The 21,882-nt window shown below is 42.9% G+C and overlaps 2 protein-coding genes across 4 annotated transcripts in view; one reads left to right on the forward strand and one right to left on the reverse strand.

Moving 5' to 3' along the window:
- LOC308477743 (sushi, nidogen and EGF-like domain-containing protein 1) overlaps positions 1–16,161 on the forward strand; it is a 72,665-nt gene extending 56,504 nt beyond the window's left edge. For both annotated transcript variants that reach the window (XM_081006589.1, XM_081006590.1), the window contains 11 exons: positions 3,030–3,213; positions 5,261–5,373; positions 6,117–6,395; positions 7,191–7,335; positions 7,467–7,549; positions 7,641–7,742; positions 9,569–9,685; positions 11,346–11,433; positions 12,039–12,122; positions 12,432–12,462; positions 13,770–16,161. In XM_081006589.1, the coding sequence (XP_080862715.1) occupies positions 3,030–3,213; positions 5,261–5,373; positions 6,117–6,395; positions 7,191–7,335; positions 7,467–7,549; positions 7,641–7,742; positions 9,569–9,685; positions 11,346–11,433; positions 12,039–12,122; positions 12,432–12,453 (1,217 nt within the window). In that variant the 3' untranslated portion in view covers positions 12,454–12,462; positions 13,770–16,161. The remainder of the gene's footprint in view (positions 1–3,029; positions 3,214–5,260; positions 5,374–6,116; positions 6,396–7,190; positions 7,336–7,466; positions 7,550–7,640; positions 7,743–9,568; positions 9,686–11,345; positions 11,434–12,038; positions 12,123–12,431; positions 12,463–13,769) is intronic.
- On the reverse strand, positions 12,898–21,852 carry LOC308477745 (transcription termination factor 4, mitochondrial-like). Of its 2 annotated transcripts, XM_081006593.1 has the most exons (5): positions 21,762–21,852; positions 19,200–19,710; positions 18,201–18,385; positions 16,918–17,271; positions 12,898–13,940 (listed from the first exon to the last, which is right to left on the reverse strand). In XM_081006593.1, the coding sequence occupies exons 1-4, from the start codon at positions 21,795–21,797 to the stop codon at positions 16,918–16,920; spliced, it is 1,086 nt and encodes a 361-aa protein (XP_080862719.1). In that variant the 5' UTR covers positions 21,798–21,852; the 3' UTR covers positions 12,898–13,940. The 2 variants fall into 2 exon arrangements, with proteins under 2 accessions (XP_080862719.1, XP_080862718.1); XM_081006592.1 differs by lacking the exon at positions 12,898–13,940 and having other exon boundaries at positions 16,088–17,271.
- Between the last annotated feature and the right edge of the window lie 30 nt (positions 21,853–21,882).

The raw sequence follows: 21,882 nt of genomic DNA on the forward strand, positions 1-21,882 counted from the left end.
TTGCTTGGATTTTGCTTTAGGTGCATAGCAAATATTGTAAAAGGAAGGAGAAAAAAACGAAGGGGGAATTGCAATATCCATTCCCATTAACATGAAGAATCCAACAATCCATTAAAAAGTTAAGAATGATGCATCAGACTTATTTAAACATACAGTGGTGCCTCGCAAGACGAAATTAATCCGTTCCGCGAGTCTCTTCGTCTTGCGGCTTTTTCGTCTTGCGAAGCACGGCTATTAGCGGCTTAGCGGCTATTAACGGCTTAGCGGCTTTAAGAAAAAGGAAACAAACTCGCAAGAACTCGCAAGACATTTCGTCTTGCGAAGCAAGCCCATAGGGAAATTCGTCTTGCGGAATGACTCAAAAAACGGAAAACTCTTTTGTCTTGCACGTTTCTCGTCTTGCGAGGCATTCGTCTTGCGAGGTACCACTGTATGCATTTATATAAGCTATTGAAATTGGTGTCCAAATGAGGTTGTTGATTATAAGATACGTTCAGATGTCAAAATGGACATAAGATCTTCAGACCACTGATAGATGGTGGGTATTTGGGTTTTTCTAGTGGTGTTTGAAATGCCCGCAACAAGGTGTTAAAGTGCTTGTTCCTTGATAGCACTCTATGCCTAGCTTTCTTCGCTAAGCCATCAGTAGTGGTCTCTGAACTATATGTAATAGCTGGCTTTTTTTATTTATCTTTTTTTAAGCATAGAATTTCTAAGAAAAGGAATAAAAAATATAGTGGAATCACAACAGTGAATAATTCCTGTATTTAACAGTGATGCTCGTTTGGAATGTATGTTTGCTCAAAGTGGAGTCCTGGCGGGCAAGGGAAATTCCATCTAATCAGAGAGTATGATTGAATTTCTTTTTTTGGTAGGGAAAACAGATGCCAACAAAATGACAAATGATCTTGGGGAAGATCTGCTTGTACTCTCTCTCCCCTCCCCCCCCTTTCAATTTTACTGAATGCCCCCCCCCGCACCAATGCCTCTCTAGACTTTAACAAAACATGCAAGGAGCATTCAGTAAAACTGAAAGACAGCATATTGAAACCTGATGAAAGAAGAGGATTTTATACTCTTATAACCTGCAACAAGATAATGATTAAAAGCAAAAGGAGAGGTGAAGCAGAAATTTTATGTTAGGTAATGAAACTGCCCTGAGAGATGTCGCAAACAATAGACTTTTTTTCCTAGAGGAGGGAAAATATCTCTGCCTCAAGGGCATGAACTGATAAAGCCAGAAAGAAACCACCCTGAGGGTAGATTTATTGCATAACTGTTATTATTTTACTCTGAAATTGTTAGTGATGCTCACTGTTTCGAAAGGACCACATAGACCATTGCGCCAATCTCTTCTTCTATTGTGCTGTACATATTTCTTGTCAACCAGCTGAAGTTGGAGGCCTTTAATACAGAGCACACATTATGCTTAAAACCAGGCTTCCTCAACCTCAGCCCTCCAGATGTTTTTGGCCTACAACTCCCATGATCCCTAGCTAGCAGGACCAGTGGTCAGGGATGATGGGAATTGTGGTCTCAAAACATCAGGAGGGCCGAGGTTGAGGAAGCCTGCTTAAAACCCCCTTACTGTAACATGTATATCCCATGAACTGTTGAGGGAGCTGAGAGTCTCCCATCATTCACCATCAGAGACTTTTGCTGCTTTGTAATCCTTTAAGAATTATATGGAAAAGGCTTCACTGGTAGTTGTCCATCATCAGTTTAGCCTGTAACAATCCATTACTTTAGGCATTTCCATATGCAAGTGTAGTTTCTCCCCCATGTCAGTTATGCCACTTTGTCAACCTTGATGGGATGGGGATTGTACTGTTTCACATGATGGAACTAGCAGGATTGGTTGAGTGACACTGACTGAATCCTGGTGCACAGATAATTTATAGGAAACAGTGCTGCAGATTTGCCATATGCAATCCTCTGTAGCCTTCTAACTCCTTCTATAGCTTGTGGATATTTGCATGCATATGATGTGTGTTACTCCCATACTAATTACCACCCTTTGCTTTTAACTACTTTCCTACTCACTTCTGCTTTAGTCCTACAGCATTAAGTTGGCCACACAGGAAGCTGCCCATCTGGACAGAGCCTTAGTTCACAGATTTATACCATCAAGCTTTTTTTTAATGCTCTTGGGCAATCAGCTGGTTAACACCACATCGGCAGATCTCAGTTTGACAAATCACTTAGCGTATTCACAGGAACATCTTGCTGTTACCAGTCAAGAACAAGCCAAACGCTGTACATGGTTCATACATAGCAAGCCCTTCATCTCCCTCACCACTATGAGGTTATATGGAGCCTGTAAATAGAAGAAATCATGCTTTGAATACGTATGGTGGCAGTGTGTGCTGAGAGAGCCTACCTTGATGTCTGGGGCATTCTGTGGTTTCTATAAATTGTAGGTTTATCCTGGCTATGCTAATCCTGTGTGTGATTTGGCATTAAAGCTCTTTTAGGTAGGGATTAGCTGTATTGGACTCTGCTGCATGGGAAGCATAACTCACCCTTCCTAGGCATTGCCATCCATGTGGGCTAAGGAGCTCAAGGTGGCATGCATGGTTCTCCTCCATTTTATACTCACAGCAACCTGAAGAAACTATGACTGGTCCAACATCAACTCTATGGTTCTATCACCTAGTGAGCTTTATGGCTGAGTCGGGATTTGAACCATGGTCTCCCAGGCCCTACCTTTAACACTAACCACTACGAACACCAACTTTACTAAGTGACTGTGCCATATGGTGTCTTATGGGTGACCCTTGAATGCAAAGAAGGGTCCCATGAGGTTGCAAGATGCCATGTCCTATACTCCCAGTAAGGGAGGGAGCCCTCTGCTTTAGAAGTCCTGCCAGAAAGCCCAGACTGACCCTTTTCTTCTGTAGGAAACTACTGAGATGAGAAGGAGGCCTCCAGCGGGGCAGGGCTCACCCGCAAGGATCAAGTGAGTGTGTCCCTGTCAAGTGGGGTGAGTCGTAACCGCCTCCTGCGTTTCCCCTCTCTCATCCTGCCAGGACCTCACCCAGTGGAGGGATTTGAAATTGCCAATGTGACTGCCACAACCATTACTGTGCAATGGGCTCTCCACAGGCTCAAGTACGCCACGGTCAGCAAGGTGCGGGTGTCCATACGGCAACCGGATGATGTGGAGGATCGTGCTGTGGAGTTAAACAATACAATGACAAAATACACATTCTGGTGAGCAAGAAGCAAGAGACTTTCTGGGGGTGGAGGGAGGGAGGTGATGGTGAATGAAAGTAGGTCAGGTGGTGGCTTGTTACTTAGTCATTCAGTGGTGCTGGGAGGCAATGAAGAACATTAGAGGACTCTGCTGGATTCGGCCATTGGCCTATCTAGCCCAGCGTCCTGTTCTCACAGTGGCCAACCAGATGCCTGTGGGAAACCTACAAGCAGGACTGAGTACAAGAGCACTCTCCCTTCCCTTGGTTTCCATTGTGGTCCTGAGCTATTTAAGGCTTTATAGGTCAAAAGCAGCACTTTGAATTAGGCCTGGAAACTAATCGGCAGCCCATGCAATCAAGCCAGGATTGGTGTTATTAATGCTCAAACAGTCTTCCCTGCTGAGCAACCTGGCTGCTGAATTTTGCACCAGCTGAAGTTTCCAAACCGTTTTCAGAAGCTGCCCCATGTATAATGTGTTGTAGTAATCTAACCTAGAGGTTGCCAGAGCATAGACAACAGAATTTAGGCTATCCCTGTCCAGATAGGGGTGCAGCTGTGCTACCAAGCTGGTGGAGGGCACTCCGCACCACCAAGGCTACCTGATCCACAAGCGACAGCAATGAATCCAGAAGTACCCCCAAGTTATATAACTGCTCCTTCAGAGAATATGTAACTACGTCAAGATCATGCCACTTCCCATCCATTTGGTCTAGGGAAATGCCCACTAACAGTGCCTCAGTCTTATCTGAATCAAGGCAAGACCACAGTCCAGCACATCCACATATACAGATGTAAAGGAGAAGTAGAGTTTTGTTTGACAATATACTTCAAAGCATCAGGTGACCCCACTCAACAATTCCATGTAGATGTTAAGCAGCATGGGGGATAAAATTGAACCCTGAGGAACCCCACATTAAAGGCTCCATGGGGCTGAAGAGCACTCCCCCAACATCATCCTCTGGAAATTATCATCAAAGTAGGACCAGAACCACTGCAAAGTAGTGCCACCAATTCAGGCAGCTGCTCCAGAAGGTTACCATGGTTGATGGTATTGAAAGCAACTGAGAGGTCAAGGAGAAATTAACAGGGACACCGTCTCTCTCTTGCCAGAGGTAATAATCAAAAAGGGTGACCAAGCAGTTTCTGTGCCAAAACCAGGCCTAAACCCCGATTGAACTGGATCTAGAAAATCAGTTTCCTCCAAAAGCACCTGGATCAGGTCTGTGACCACCTGCTCAATAACCTTAACCAAGAAAGGGAGAGTGGCAACTGGTCAGTAATGACTTAAGATTTTATCATGGCCACCTTCAAGCAGGCAGGGACCCCCTTTTGCAAGGAGGCATTAATCACCTCTCTGGCGCAGGCAGCTGCTACTTTTTTTATCAGCCAAGAGGGACAAGGGTCCAGAGTACAAGTGGTCACCCTGATGGATCCACACACCTTGTCCAGATCCTTAAGCCTTACCACATGAAACACATTCACCATAACAAGACTAGACTGTACTCTGGACACCTCTTGAGATTCATCTGTTCTAACAGCGGAGTCAATTGATTTTATCCTCAAAATGCTTTGCAAACAAGTCACAGTGAGCTACTGTCGGTTCTGCTACTTCCTTTGGGCCAGACTGTACTATCTGGAAAAGCTCTGCCAGATGGCATAGTGAGGATGCAGTGGAGGCAGCAATATATGGCTACTTTGCTGCCTTCACTGCTACTGTTAGGCTAGATGATGAGCCCTCACCGGGGTTTTCTTCCACTCACGTTCAAGCCATCTCCCAGCTTGTTTCATTGCCCTAAGCTCCGAGGTATAACTTGAGACTCTTCAATTAGAAAGAATTTGAGGCTCAGATGGGACGGAAAGGAATTTGGAATTGACATTGCTTTCAGGTATTTGCCTCATGCATTCAACAGCTCTCTGTGTGCAGTAGATATTTGTTCACATTTCTATCTGAGTGGGTAGTTTATGCAAGTCTCTGACTCAGCAGCAGTCAATAAGCTTGTTCTTTGTTCCCAAATCATAGCATCTGACTGAGACTTACCCAGCGTATCTAATCTTCCAACAGGGACCTTCAGCCAGGGCAGAAGTATCTTATTCACATGTGGACCTTGAGTGGCCTCAGTGCAGAAGACCATCCCACTGAGAGCTTTGCTACTGCACCCGTCTACGTGTGGACACGTGAGTTTGATAGAAAATTCCCCGACTTGCTTCTTGCCACCCCACCTTTATTGCCCACTAACCAACTTTTTAAAAGCACTTTTCCCCCTGTGGTGAATCGTACTTGGCCTGAGCATTAGGTTCAGAGTTGGAGCTCAAAATGCTTAAGGGAGAGTCAGGTACAAGAGTCCTATTTAACAACAAACTCCTATAAGGCTATGTACCATACTACTTTTCATTAATATATGTTCAGAATAACTGAAAAGCTCTTTTCCATGTGTGTATATGTCCATTTTATATTTAATATTGCACAACTGCAACTATCAAACTTTTTTTGCTAGATTTTTGAAGCGCTTTAAGGAGGTACCTGCTAAATCTGGAAACTTCCTTTTGCAAGTGCAACTAGCAGTTCTAGGGTAGAGGGTTTTTTTCTCTCTGCAGAGCTGTTACAGGAATCCTTTGGATAGTGCCTATGACAGTCCCTCCTTTGCCCCCATGTCTCTGAACAGTTTCTCTTTCTTCTCTGGGAACGCAATGCCTGTTTCCTGGTAGAATCCCAATGGCCAAATAACAACTGAGCCACCCAGAGGCTTGCAGCAGGGTAAGAGGGCACTTTTGTTTAACCATTTGAGAAAGCATGGTGGGAAGAGAACAGTTTTGCCTCCAAGGGCTCCCTGCCCTTGTTTCAACTGCCCAGTGGATAAGAAGAATAAAGTGCAATTGAAAGGAATTCCACATTGCTCTTCCTCCTTCTCCCTGAACAGGACCTCTTCCTCCTAGAAACCTCACGGCATCCAGAGTCACAGCCACATCTGTTCAGATGGTCTGGGACCAGCCCCTGGTTGGCACAGTGGAAGGTTACATCATCAATGTCACCACCAGTCAAAGTGTGAAGAGCCGCTACGTGCCCAATGGGAAGCTATCTTCCTACACAGTGCGTGACCTGAACCCAGGTCAAAGATATCGCTTATCAGTGATGGCTGTTCAAAACACAGATCAAGGACAAGTAACTAGCGAGCCTGCCCACCTGTACATTACGGCCTGTAAGTCCAGCCTCCCATTCCCCATGTTCATAGCTTCCTGCAAGCCTTTTGTTTCTTTTGTAATATGACATTATGTGGGCCCTAGCCTCTTAGGATGTCAGCATGTATATTCAACATACCATCATATCATGAGAGGGAGAGAGAGAGATCCATCTACAGCAAAAGATAATGTTCTCTGTGATGAGGAATTTTCTAAGCAAGAGCAGAGAATATCCATTTTACATGCTGCTGCCCTGGGGATATGTGAGTGAGCAAGAAACAATTAATTACAAAATTAGAAAGGTCCTCTTTAACACCCCCCTTGCTTTTGCTCATTTTGAATTTAATATCCTTGCAGATATTAAGAGAGCAAGTAAATTGTGGTTTTTCAACAAAAAATCAGCCAAGGAAGAGGACTGAATCCAATTAGAATTGTGACCTTCAGAGGACTTAACCCATTCCCACAGTACTGTGCTGTCTGCTATTTTGTTGGTGTGGGAGCAGGGTCATTGAGAAATAAAACTACCACCACCACCGCACCAAAGCCTAATCATAGCTACACAACCACTGCTGTAAACATTTTTTAAGGGAGTGGGAGATTCAGCTGGAGAGGGGCCTCCAAGGAAGATCTTATTATGTGGGCAGGTTCAAGTGGAAAGAGGCAGTCCCTGAGGTCCTTGGGTCCTAAGCCATTTAAGGCTTTATAGGTCAATAGAAGTACCCTAAATTGTACCTGGAGAAGGAGTTGGTGTAGCTGTATTAAAGCTGGCATGATTAACCCAGTCCCAGTAAAACATGATATTCTCTGGTCTGCAGTGCAGAAGGATGGCACCCCAGAAAGGCGCTGGAGCCAAACAGGGCATCCCCGTGTGCTGAGAAACCGGGTCCCCCCGGCGTTCCTGCCAGAACTGCGTCTGCTTGCTGATCACAATGCCCCTGGGGAACCCTCACAAGCACCTAGGTAAAGAATGGGGCTCAGTTGCCATGCAAAACGAAACAGATTACACATTGTGACTCATGAGGTGCTGAAATCGGAGTGTGTCAGTTCAGCTGACACTGTATGGGAATGTCCAAGTGTTTTTCTTTTTAAAGGTTTACAGAGCTAGTGGATGGCAGAGGGAGGATCACCACTAAATTCAGCAACTTGCCCAGTAGATCTGTCACTGTGAGAACACGTAAGTGCCCTTCATCCTCCCTACTTGTATTCTTTGTCTCCTAGCGGTGCACTAATCCTCAGGCTAAGGTATTGTTGGCTTCCTTTTTTAGAACCTGAGGCTCCCATGAAAGTGGAAGAAAATGGGGAGGAATCAACCAAACAGGTCAGCCAGGCACTGCACCTCTCAGAACCTGAGAACAGCAAGAGGGAAAGTAAGTTTAAAGAGATAACGAGCATCTCTGGAATAATCCAGAAGTCAAAGATGGTACAAGGCCACACAAATAAAACGCACAAATAAAATATAAGTCCGCTAAAAATGAAAATACACTTAAAAGCCTGGGATAGCATCTTTGCCTGGCACCAAAAGAATAACAATGTTTGCAACAGGGGAATTCCACAAATGGGTTGCCATCCACCTTCCACCGGAGAAACACCTCAAGGAACAGGCACTTATTGCTTTAGGGGGAAATAGCTTTGTTGTGATAATAATTAGGATTACTCTCTTGTTCTAAAGAAATAGTAATTGCTGGATGAGCCCAGCTAGAGATAGAACTTCTCTCCTTTTTATTATTTGTCATATACTCTCACTGCTACTTAAGCCACCAGTCAGTCTAGTCTAGTGTTCTTTGATAGGATCTCACTGATGAGCAGGCTCTTGTGAATTGAACAGTGGACCATGATCTTACTACTACTCAATCCAAATATATATATATTGTCTTGAACATTTTTGTAGGCATAACACTAAGGAGGTTAAAGGAGGATATCTTGCTGCTGTATGTGTAATCCTGAACGATATGCACTGGGATTGAGTATTGGTCTCTGTATATACCCTGATGGGATGTCATGTGGACCATAAACTACACTAACAAAGTGAACAACAACAGGCCATGTCTGATCAGTAGTGACGTTCACAGGGATATAGAAAGGAACAGCAAGATAAAATTATGCAAGGCCTGTTAAACTGTAATAAGCCTCTGTTTTACTAGAGACACATGTAAGGATGTGCACATGTATTTGTCATTAACAATAAAGTGCACTTCTTGAATACTGTTTTTTTCTGCAAGAAAATTGTCTCTTAGGTGACAAGTTATCTTGGGGACACTTCACAGACAGTCCTAAGTTTTAGCTGGAGCAAGGGGAGAATCTTTCCAGTAACTAAGAACTAGGGATTGTTCCTTTTGATGTGTACATTACATTGCACTTTTTACCTCTAGCAAACAAGTTTGTATTGTTTAAAAAAAACAATAGAAGTGTGTGTGCACGCAAATGACTTTTTACTTTCTCAAACACTTTTTTTTACTCCTGCTTTTTTCCAACTAGCATGTGGGCAAACTAGTCATATACAAGGTTGTTCTCTGGCTTGGACTAACTCATGATCCCAGCTTGGGCACTTGCATGGTTGGCTACAGTAAATGATTGCAGTTGACAATTCCCACCCTCACCTAAAGATTTGACATAATAATGAACCATCCGAGGAGTTTCCCAGCCCCTGCAGGATCCCATGGCTCACTCCTGTACACAGGACAGACATACTTGCAAGTAACTGTGAAGAAAGCTAAGCAACTTGCCTTTGATTCACCTACTCTCAAATCTGAATGCTAGCTCCCATTTTCCTTCCTAACATACTCTGCCTGTTGCCTGGAAGTACTATTGATGCATGCTTTAACTGTTGAGTGCAAATTCCAGGATATCTTCCTTTATGCAGCCATAATAATTTTCCCTTGGCTTTTTTGCTGGCCCATGTAGGACCAGCATGGATAGCTGGCTCGGGTGAATATCTCCCTTTATGGTCTTGATTTATGGGCTACTACTAAAATGAGGCTGCATTTTTAAGCTGTATTTTAATTGTTTGTTGTTGTTCTTCTCTATTACGTTTTATTGCAATTTATATTTGTAATTTATTTATTGTAATTTATATAATATTTGGTGTTAGCCGCCCTGAGCCTGGCCCTGGCCGGGGAGGGCAGGATATAAATACTACTATTATTATTATTATTATTATTATTATTATTATTATTATCATCCCTTTCATCACCAGGTGGCAAGCAGAACTGTTCCATAAACTTCTGCCAAAACGGGGGGACCTGTGTTGCTGGCCCAGAGTCTTATCACTGCGATTGCAATCCTGGATTCAAGGGCAGACAATGTGAACTAGGTGAGTTAAGAACAATACAGGCTTCTCTGGACTCTCCTAATGGTATGATACTATGGGTGCTTCCAGATGTGGATGATTTTTAATTGTTTAGTCAATCTTGACCTTCCTCCTAAAGGAGCCCAGGGCATCAAACGGTGAAGTGATAAAATAATACAGTTAAAAATAGAAAAGTTAAAATTTAAAAAACAACTAAAAACATGTGAATATTAGTAGCACCCAGTTGTTCCTGCTCTACTGCAAGTAGAAGAGCAACTCTGATTCCGGACTTTACACTCTGCAGCCAAGTGGGCAACCCCCATTTTCCCAGTGTGTATGCCATACAAAGGCACTGTGGGTTGGTGGTTCCTGTATCTGGGAGACCGGCCAGTTGCCTATTCTGGATAGAGTTCCCTCAGAAAGAAGAGTTTTGGGGTGCTTCTGGGTCCATCTTTGTCTGGATGCTCTGGTTGCCTCAGTGGCTAGGAGTGCCTTTTACCAGCTGCAGCTGGCATGACAGCTACAGCTGTTTGTGGACAGGGTTAGTCAGGCCACAGTAACTCATGCAATGGTAACATCAAAGCTCAATTATCACAATGCACTACCTTGGGCCTATTCTGGAGGCTCTAGCTAGTGCAAAACGCTGCACCCAGGCTGTTGATAAAAGAAAACACTTCGTGCAGTGCATAGTCAAACGACAGAGCTTGCTCCCCCAGGAGGCAGTGATGGCCACCAACTTGGATAGCTGTAAAAGAGAACTAGACAAATTCATGGAGGAGAGGGCTATCAGTGGCTGCTAGACAGGAGTGTCAGCTTGGCTCCCGTGCCGTGGGTGCCCAGGGCCGTGGGTGCCATGCAGCATGAATGACCCTGGCACCAAAATATGTGGGTGCCCAGCCCCTTCATGGGGAATTTTGTGGGTGCTCAGGCACCCAGGGAGTTGGCAGCTATGCTACTAGGCATGATGGCTATGCTGTACCTCCACAGCTAGAGACAGCAATGCTTCTGAATACCAGTTGCTGGAAACCAAAGGATGGGAGAGTACTCTTATGCTCCCTGGTTTCTAGTTGGCTATTCTTATACTCTTTATGTTGACGAGGAGAGACCACTGCAAGCAGATAACTTCAGTGCTCAAAAGGTTGGGCTGGCTGTCCATAGGATACTGGGAACAGTTTCGAGGTTCGTTATTAATTTACAAGTCCCTTAGCAACTTGAGTGTAGGGTAACTCAGGGACTGCCTGATCCCTTAGATTCCTGCTTGATCACTGAGGTCTTTGAAGGGGTCGCTGTTAGTGGTCCCCTGTGGCTCAGATGCACAGCTTGTATCTACAAGGAGGCATGTGTTCAGGATGGAGGGCCCAGTTTTATGGAGCTCCCTTCCAGTTTAGCTGAGAGAGGCCTCTTCCCTGTTGAACTTCTGGCGCTTACTGAAGACATCAAGATTTCTTTGGTTATGGGAATATAGTGCTCTCTCCTTCCAAACTGTTGGTTTAATGAGTCTCCTTATCTCCCTTCACTCACCAGCACTTGGGGCAGGAATGTATTTAGAAGGCATTAGTTCTAAGTCAACCCACCTTTGAATAATAGGAACATTTAACAATGCTTAGAAATTGGACTTGAAATATCTCTCTGTGCTTATTATAGTCCTCCCTCCTTCCCTAACCATGCCAATTTCTCTCTTCAGCCTGCAAGAAGGTGCCTCAGTCTTGTACTCGGCTTTACTCAGAAACCAAATCCTTTCCAGTCTGGGAAGGAGGTGTCTGTCATTATCTGTAAGTACTGTCTCACAGAACATTAATTCAGAGATCAAATTAGCTGTCAGTCCCATTTTGATAGATAGGGCCTTGTACATTCCATTTTTGTTGTCCTGCTATTAATCCCCATACCCAGGAATATAACTTAAAAGTACATGAACATCTGAAAATACAAAGAATTTTGTGAATTAAATATTCCCTGTTCTATAAAAAAAATGGTTTCTAAGATCCTAGAGAGGAGGCAGGAATAAACACAGACAGTAAGCCAACTGAAGTTTGTAGTGCAGACATACACAAATGGTTGCAGAATGTGATTGCTGTGCAACTTCTAAGATGTGATAGATCATGAATGATGCAAATGGTGAGCAGCTCAGGGAATGGTGAGGAACTCATAATTTGGCTGCCGGTGGTTTTGGAGGGGCGGGCACTTGGAGGAAGATAGGAACTTGAGGATATACAAATGTCCATTTAGTGCTGGAGGTTTCTCTGTCAAAGTAGGAATGTTGGTGGAAATTAGGGAGGTCCAAGCTATGTGAGAGGTTCACAACCAACATACTATTCAATTGTGGCCAAGCAGACTTTTCATCATTCCTACTCTTAACTTGCATTTGCTGTTGTGGTAGATACAAGAGGATCTACAAAGTGCACCAGGATGTCTGCTACAAGGAGAGCTGTGAGAGCACTGTTTCAAATAAGGCACACAGCAGGTAAAGGAATGTTGGTGGCTTTGTGGGAAGTCATAGCTGTGGGGGAAACCCTTGGAATGCAATATCCAACTCCCGATTTCTGACATTACTGATGGTTTAGGTTAGCAGCAACCATCTCATCTTGATGTTAACTTATGGGTTGTTTAGACCGCTGGAGTGTTTAAATCTGTGATCATTTACTCAGTCAGTATTATTGCTACTTTAATTCTGCTGCCATTGCCCAACATGCTGCTGGAGCAAAGTAGCATTCAGAACAAGAAGAGTATGTTGGAATGTTTTATAGATTTAACGTTCTCTTGTTTGTTTCAGAAAACAAAGTAACAGACACTGAAGCCATATAGTAAGTATCTTTGCAGGAAAATATAGGGAATGAGGGCTCCATACACCTCTGTGCTGGATGAACCACAGAACAGGGTTGAGGAATCTGTGGCTCTTCAGTAGTTGGCTAAAACTCCCATCACTGAGCATTGACCTTGCTGGCTGGAGCTGATGGGAGCTGAAGTCTTAACAATAGCAGAGGACCATAGCTTCCCCAGCCCTGCTAGAGTTAGGGGTCTTGTAAGGAACAAGTTATCTAGAGGCTCGCTTGGTGGGGCATATCCTTTATCCTACTTGTAGCAAATTCCTTTTGAAAAGTTCCCACAGCTGAGGATATTGTGGGTGTTCTCTAACTGCATCATAATGGTGAACAAATGCTTTATTTATGTAGATTGATTTGTTTATTTAAAGTGTCCCAAGAGGCTCTCAAAGTAGCTTATGAAAGATTTGCACATATAATAAAAATATAACTTGGTGACAGGAATCTTCAGGCAACATTCTGCTCCCCCCCCCCCCGCCCCCAGCATTCTTTATTTTTCCTTGGTGTCACAAGGTCACAGGCCTACTGAGGTGAGCAGGGCTGAGCAACTGGATCTTGCTCCATCTATGGTGGAGCAGTCTCTTTGCTGCCAGAAAACTTCAAAATATTGATGGGTAGGTAGCTTGCTACTAAAGGAAAAGTGGCAGTGATTATTGACTACCACAGTAGATTTCATGAAAGGTATAAGTGAGATAAAGAAAACCGCACCCTGATCTTTTATTCCAAGCAGATGCTGAGCATCTTTAGCACCAGAAGGCTCAGACATAACAAAGTGACAATCTCAGAAAATTTCACCTCAAGAGTGTTTATACATATCTGGCACTTAAGTCTGATCTTTCTACATTACAAAGATAATTGTCAACCAGTTTTCTGCCTGCTTCCCTACACATGCTGAGGAATGAAATGTCAGAAGCAGCCTTTAGCGTTCTTTGATTCTGCTCATTGAAAGCAGTATTTCTTTCAAAGCTCTTTCAGTGAGACTATGTCTCTCTACCCTCCATAAAAAAAATTCATTAATGGATCCCAAAGCTATACCAACAGAATTCCTCACCAGGATTCTCCTTGCTGTAGGAATATCAAGGATCTGCTCACCAGTGGAACTTTGACATTTTACTAAAGAGTTCAGTGTAAATATGAATAAGCAGTAAATCTGCTTGTTAACTTTTTAACACAAGTGAAATAAACTTTTTAGCAGTGAAATGGAGGAAGAAAAGAATCTTTGTACCTATGTTTTATGCATGCGCACATAATCTAAGTGCTAGCTGTCGTGTTTTATTTTTCCTTTGTAGGTTCCAGAACACTCAACATTTCTTCTAACTGGATTGGAAAAAAGGAGAGACCCTCCAGCAAGATCTATGGACTTTTCTTCCTTTGCCTTGTTCAGGAGGTGTTCACCAAATAGCCATATCCCTCTCTCTTTGGCAGGATTATAAGGGTCCGCTTACCTTTCTTCATAGCACCTGAATTTATACAAGATGAGTGACATGTTAGAAAAGTCTCTCTCAGGATTGAAGTCTATTATGGGCCACTTGCCGCAAGGGCAGAGCCTAAAGTTTCACCAGTGATGGAGATACTGGTTACATAATCTGTGGCCACTGGACTACCTTAAAAGAAAAACAAGCCCTGAAACAAATGTTCTGGATTATAACCAAAAGGAGAACCTCCCTGGCATAAAATTTGATGTCCAAAGCTAATCACAAGTCTAAAATACTCCCATTTGCAAACAGTGTCTCGTTTAAAAAACACTAGGTTCTTTTCCTTTGTTTTTCCCTTTGCAAGATTAGTTAATGAAAAGCAAGAAATCTGACAGCCAGCTACTGCTGTGCCTTTTTTATTGCTAACAAATTACTTGCATTTCAAAATTTATTCTAGTGCAGTGGGGAAAGGGCTGCAGAAGCTAGGAGTCTATATCCATTTTCAACAACAGATCAAACAGGCTTTTAGTTATTCAGCCTGTGGACATGCTATTCCATAAAGTGATTAGAAAATGCCATGCCTTAATAATTAAAAAAGTTGAAAACCCTTCTAACCACTCTATGAAGGGTAAATAGAATGCTTTCCTGTTTAAGTCAGGATTGTGATGCCAATGGAGGAAAAATAGCAGAGCATTTCTTCCTTCTTCCCAGATGTTCAATTGCTACAGCTCCCAAGAATGGCCAGCTACTCAAGGAGCCTCAATATTTCCTAGATTTGCGAGTTTGTATGACTAAATATAAAATTGTGTTTAATATACATACACTGTATATTTTATAAATTAATACAGCCAGAGGTTCAATTACAGTTTACCTATTATTATTCCTGTAAGTGCTGGTAGCTCTCTAGCAGCCCATTCGGCAAGTGCAAAAAAGAAAAAAAAAGGGGAGGGAGCAGCCTTGTTCCCTAGAAAGCTAATCCTGGCAGCCTTAAAGAGTTGTAAATATAGTTTCTTCAGCAAAAGATAGCACTAACCATTCCCAGCAGGAAAAGGCCCTTTCCACAGCTATCACAAAAGGATAGCCTCTACGAGAAGGACTCACTGGAACCAATAAACATTTAGGTTTATTCCAATTATTTACATAAGTTTTGCAGCAGTATTAGCTAAAGGATCCCCCTCCCCACAGAAATTGCATTTTTCACTACAGACCTTCTCAAAAGGCATGGGCTGAAGAGAAAATCATATACTTAATATGACTAATACAAGATCTCCAAACTCTCTCCATTGCAAATTGCAGCATTTTAGTTGGATGTTCTGTAATTTGCCCTGTTTTATGAAAAGAAATAGAAATCTGGATTTCTCATTCAGGGAAGGCTTCTTCAAGAGCAGTAGAAGAAAAGGAGAACTTTTAAGAAGGCCTAGCTTGTATAGATTGGCAGGAGTAGACACAACACCAAAGGACCACAGACTGCATTGTCGGAGTAGTGTTAAAACTACATTTTAAGCTTTTCTAGCATTTTAAGCACTGATTTGTCTGAGCAGCCAATCATGTACTGCCACAATGAACCTAGGCATTGAGAAAATATGCATTTTCATGTTTCATTAGCAAGTAGAGAATTTATCATGCCCTGTTTCTGATGTTCAGGTTGTGAGCAGCTTATGTAGCCAAAACAGCACCAGGCTTTGGGGGGGGGGGGGACTTCATGGTTTGCAAAAGTACAAAAATAAAATCATATGGGGGGACGGCGACTAAAAATGGACAGAACCCCAAAACAGCCATGAGGCCACACAATGTTGATGGGAGGGGAGAATTGGAATGAAGAGGTGGAATACTGAACAGAAGCACTCCACGTGCTACAACGTTTTGTCTCTGGTCTTACTTACAAGCACTTAAATCCCAACTGCTTCAGTTTAATTGGCTTGAGGGCGCATGAAGGCAATCTCACTGTTAAAAATACAGCTTCCAAGGTGCAAAAAAGGGGGTGGGGGAGGGAAAGGGTTAGTGATCCCGTCAGCTAAATAGCACATTTTTCCAGGCCCAGTAAATTGACAAAGATAGTGAGAGGTCTTCAAAGCCGGTTTCTTGTCTGCCGCACAGCAACACTGGTTTCCCCCCCAGGCACAGTCTAAAGTAGAACAGTCTGTATCAAGTCAGTATTTTATAGCCAGATTGAGGCATATATAATGCAGCAATAAACTAAAAAAGATTTTATTCTGTCAAAGTTATTTTGTTTTGCATTTTAGATTAAAATACAATTTATTTAAAAGCTAGTCTGCTTTCTTTAAGAATACGTGAGGACGCCAGTTGGCTACCAAAATCCTGTTCCTTTACCAACAATTTTAGCAGTTGTCAGCCACCAACAACCAGCAAAACCTGTTTGCTATCCTGAGCATGAAATTTCTACTTACAAACTGCACCTAGGCCCACATTTCCTCTCCCATAAATCGTTATCTATGTTTTGCTTCACAGAACCCACAACAGCTACTTCTCTGTTCTGAGAACAACATCTGACTTTTTATTCCACAGTCTGCATTTCATCTTCCTTGACAATCCATCCCTAGCACTGCCTTTTTCAAGTCCCTCAGAGAAAAACAAAATTGTTGCCATTCTTAAAAAGAAGTGCATTCTTATCCTCTAGAGTAGAGGTGGGTAACCTGTGGCTCTTCACATGTTCTTAGACTTCCATAATCCATGACCTTGTTGGCTGGGGAGTTAGGAGTCATTAACAGATGGAGAGACCCTGATGTAGAGGAATTCCTCAGTCCATCTTGAGAACTCTCACCTCAAGCTTACCCCACGATTCTCAAAATGTGCAGTGGTTCTAAAGCAACAAGCCAAAGTAATGACAGGAGATCACAAACATTTTGGGTTCCATTGCCTTTACACAGCTGCTGAGTAGACTTTACCCTTATTGACCACCACCTCTCATTTTTACACAACTGATGCATTTTCATTCCCCAATTCTAGACGTAAACAAGATTATACCAGTACCAAACTTCAGAGATTTTTAAATTTTATGTGCTTAGTCTGAATCAGACCCTTCGCCATCACTCTCTGAATCTGAGAGATCGTTTTTCTCTGCCGCTTCCTCCTCTTTCCGTCTTCGTTCTTCTTCACGGGTTAGCAATTTCTTAAATATATTATACTCTTCCAATGAGGAACAGGCCATTTTTTCTATAAAGTCACTTTCAGAAGCTCTGATTATGCTTTTCAGTTTGGGGTTGACAACCTGGGTCTGTCCTTTCTTGTCAGGAGTTTGAAAGAGTCCCAACCGCTCCAAGAAAATAACCCGGTTTTTTATCTCAGCCAGTGATGCTTGGAAGAAACCAGAATTCACGATTTCTCTGTGTTTAATCCCCATCCTGAAATAAGCAAACTGAGAAAAAGAAGAAGGAATCAAACTTTGAATAAGCTATTATCAATATTCGATACTAGACTGTGAACCAAGGGATGGAAAGGGTTTATTATTTGGCTAAACGTGTTTCGGGATCTTTACCTTTGCTTCTCTACTGTGCCTCTTTTCCTGCCTTTATAGTCAAATCAAGGAGGTTACTAGTTCACTAACACCAGTGCCATTGGATTCCATAATGTTTCCCTCCTAAAACTGGAAAAACACCTGAAGTCCTTAAGAAGCAGTTGTGGCAACAAAGGTTGAGACAAGAGTAGCCATCCAGAGAAATTCCATACAAAACTAAGAGTGAGATACAGCACAGCATGGAGGGGTGTGCGTCTGCAAAATGGTTTCTTCCCCTTGCAGCCCAGCAACCCCTCCCAGATCTTGAGTGGGTCAAACAGATCCCAGGGTGCATGGGAGCTGCAGGAGGAGGGGAAAACCTGAAATGTCATTGCACAAACAGGCTTATGTTGTGCAAGCAAACAACTGTTGCTTGATGTGACCCAAAAATATGAAGTCACAGCCTTTAATGCAATAAATTCAAAAGCATGTCCATAAGATAGCAGAGGAAAGTCAAATGTTACATTTCTCAGGGCCCACATGAGATATTCTAGAAACAAATCAATGGAATAGGAAGCACAAAAGCAAAGTTTATTCTAGCTTCTATTATCTATATCAGTATTTGGAAGAGGGGAAAGAAAAGATCTTATTTTTAAAGCCCTAAAAAATGAGTTATATGGAAACTCCCTGCTAAAGCATATATTTGGTCTTTGCAAGATCTGTGAGTGGGATCTACTGTGACTGGAAGCCTACCAGCTAATCCACTCTGGGAATGTGCACTGACACTATATATTTGATATATAGAAACTGTCTATTATGAATTTCTGAAAATATAATGCAGCATACTTTACCTGGAATTTGTATTCCACATCGCCTAGCTCCTCCAGCAAAATATTTGGGCATGTTTGCAGAATTTTTGATATCTGCTGCACAGAGAAAAGGCATTTTTCTTTGAGGAGATTCTCTACGACCTCAATTCTCTTTTGTGGCAAGGTAAAAATTCTTGGGAAATGAACTGCCATATGGTTAAGGCCCACTGTTAAAATAAAGAGGAAAAAGACATAAACAATCATACCCTAGGCTTACTTTTTTGGTTTGCTCCTCAGTACTCCCTGTGTACCTGTTATACATACAGCCACCCAGTCCTCCAGGCTAAAAATGTTTCCAGAGTATATGTCTGGCTCATTATTTTGCAGAACTTTGTGCATTTGCATGTGTATGTACTGCAACTGCACAATGCAGGAATAAAGGAAACGCTGAGGAGCAAATGAAAAAGGAAATGAAACAATGATTAACAATACAGAAGGAATTCTTTAGATGGAGAAATACAACTTTTTCACATAAAACAAATTTGGAGGACTAGAAGAAAGCCTGAAAGGAAAAATTATGCTTTTACATCCTTTTCTAACCCAAGTTTTATCATGCAAGCACTTTTAAAATCTGCAATTCAGTTTCAAACTTTCCCTTTTCTGCTGTATTTGTAGCATCTGGGAGCACCTGGAGATGCAGATTTGCCCTTTACATTCCACCTACAATTGTGGGCCAAACTTTCACAGCTGAATCTAATCTTCTTTAAAAGACCACCTAAATCTGTGATGTATAAAGTGATTGATGAACATATATTTCTATCAACGTAATGGAGCCATGGTTCCTATCACTGCATGTGCAACTTAATTTGCACCCTTTCCTAGAGATCAGATTTTCTGCCATTTATTCCATATAATGCCCACCAGAAGAGTTAAAGATAATGCTTACAGGCCCCAAACAGGGTTACAAAAATCCAGTATGGCCCACAGCACAAAATTCAGTACAGATGTTCCACTCATTGCATAGCACAGAGAAAGCATTACCTTCCTTGAACGCCAGCCTCCTCAGCAGATCTGCACGGTCCTTTATATGCTTTGATGACATTCCCAGCAATTCAGGGCTCTTCTGTAAGACATTTAGTGTGGCGTCTGTGCTTAAACCCAGAAGAAGGAGCTCTGAAACTACAGCCAACCTGAGCTGAGGAGGTGCATATGGCTGCAAGCTGAACAAGTGTGTTATCTGAGCAGGGCTTAGCCCCATGTCCAAGAATGGATCTGCCACCTTCCCCAGCTTCAGGAGATCTGAATCAGCTGGTCTCTCTGGCTCTACTTGGGAAGTAGCAAGAGTCTCTAGAAGCTTCTGAGAGGCTTCATTGGTGTCTGTTTTACTGCTTCCATGGGACACATTTGCTTCACTTTGTCCAGAAGAACTGGTGCCAGTCAATCTGCAGCCCAGGTGTTGAAGAGAGCATAGAAGGGCAAGTGGTGATGCCTTCAGATAAGACAATTGGATAGAGTGACAGGCAAAGGGGACAAATTTGTGTTTCTGCAAGACCTAAAGGAACAGACAACAAATTTTAATATATTATAAATTACAGTCATACCTCGGGTTAAAGTTACTTCAGGTTCAGCATTTTTGGGTTGCACTCCGCGGCGACCCAGAAGTAATGGAACACGTTACTTCCGGTTTTCGCCGCTCGCTTCTGCACAGATGCTCAAAATGATGTCACGCATGCGCAGAAGTGGGTTGCGTTCACTTCAGGATGCGAACGGGGCTCCGGAACGGATGCTGTTCGCATCCAGAGGTACCACTGTATTGTGTTGTTCAGAAAACTTTAGGCATCAGAACTAGGGGACCAAAGCATCCTTGCAAAAATGAAACCACACAGTCATTCTAACAAGTTTTTCAAGCCATCAGACTAGTAGTATGAGTCCATGGTGGTCATTTACTCTGTCAGTGTTTGCATTACAGTGATGCCCACAAGCACCATGAAGACAAATAATAATATTGATTTATAATCATAAAAGGGGTCATGGATTACTATATACAAAACTCAATCCGGTCTGGTATAAGTAATAAGTATAAGTAACAAATCTTACACTGCTGATCCATCTCAGATCATTTGTTAGCCAACACTTGCAAAGCACCAGTTTCAAAGCAGCTCTCACTATCCCCTAAAGTAGTATGCTCTCAAAATCACAGTGCGGACTAAATGTATTTTAATCCATTTACAACAATGTTAGCTGAAGATGGTTTAAAAAGGTAGTTTCCAGCACCTCCAATTCATACTTACAGACTGGCAATTCTAAACTATATTAACTACTGTATTGTTAAAGACATGGCCATTTTTTCCAAATTAAGAAAATACTATGGATGTATATACCTGGGAGTAAGTCCTATTTTACTTGGTGGAACTTACTTCTACCAATTACCGTATTTTTCGCTCTATAACACGCACCCGACCATAACACGCACGTAGTTTTTAGAGGAGGAAAATCCATAGGCATGCCACCCGTAGGCATTCCCTCCATAACACGCACCGACATTTCCCCTTACTTTTTAGGAGGAAAAAAGTGAGTGTTATGGTGCAAAAAATACGGTAAGTTAAGGATAGCCATTCACATACGAAACACTAAGCATACCTTAGGAGGGTATAACAGTGAAAACTAATCTATTACTTATCCATTTAAAAGCTTGTACGTCCCATCTTTTTTCACCAAGTTTACTTGGAAGCTTAAGCTTATAATAACATAAACATCAAATTTCAAACAACACAAACAAACCAAAACACACAACCAGAAAAGGAAAGGCGGACCCTCTAAGTTGCCATTAATTGACTAGAAGCCCTTTCAGGCAAACTGTTCTCTCTTGCTGCCATCCTACCCCCACAGGTAACATGGGGGTACCAATACCAACTTACTATACACCCTTGTTGCAATGATTCAGTGATTAAAGTGCTGTTATTTACTTCAGGGGTGGGAAACCATTGTTCCCCCCAGACGTTGCTGGACTACAATTCCTATCATATTTGCTGCATATTTTGGGATCTCTGCTGGGGTTCTCTCACCAAACAGTACTTGCCCCAAACTTGGATCTTTGCATCCAAGAAATTATTCTTTTATGCACTTTCCCCCCTCTTTACTTGCCAATCAACATTTAGCTGTTCTGTAAGCCACCTTGAGTCTCTGTCAGAGGAAAGGCGGTATACAATAAGCAAATGTATAATAAATAAAATAATAATAATAATAATTCTAAAGAGGCGTTTGGAAAGAGAAGTGGGCAAAGCGCCACGGACTCTAATGAGAGCCGTGCCAGAAAAGCCTCTGCAAGGGCAGGAACGAGCCAGGCTGCAGGCACAAGAACACGCGTGTATCTCGCGTGTCGGCCTGCTACCACGAACGCGAGGCTCAACGCGCAGAGGTAACGCTTGGGCTCCACTCCGTCTAGGCTGTCTCCCACCGTGAAGCTGGGAGTCTCTCGCACATCCGCCACGGGGCGGCGAAGAAGCTGGTGCTGGTGGGCCTGGGTTTCCCGCGAGGGCGCGTCGCCTCGGGGCCAGAGCTCTACCGGCCCAGCCAAGCCCTGCCGCCAAGACTCCTCCCTACCTGCGCGCAGAAGCGCCCCAGCTGCGCGCCCCTCATCTTGCGAAGTTTCCTCTCCGGCGCGAGGCTCTCATGGAGGAAGGTGTTCGGGCAAACGCCTCCCCCCTCGGAAACGGAAGCTGAA

This window comes from Podarcis pityusensis, assembly GCF_964106645.2.
Source record: "Podarcis pityusensis genome assembly, chromosome: 5".
Classification (NCBI taxonomy): Eukaryota; Metazoa; Chordata; class Lepidosauria; order Squamata; family Lacertidae; genus Podarcis; species Podarcis pityusensis.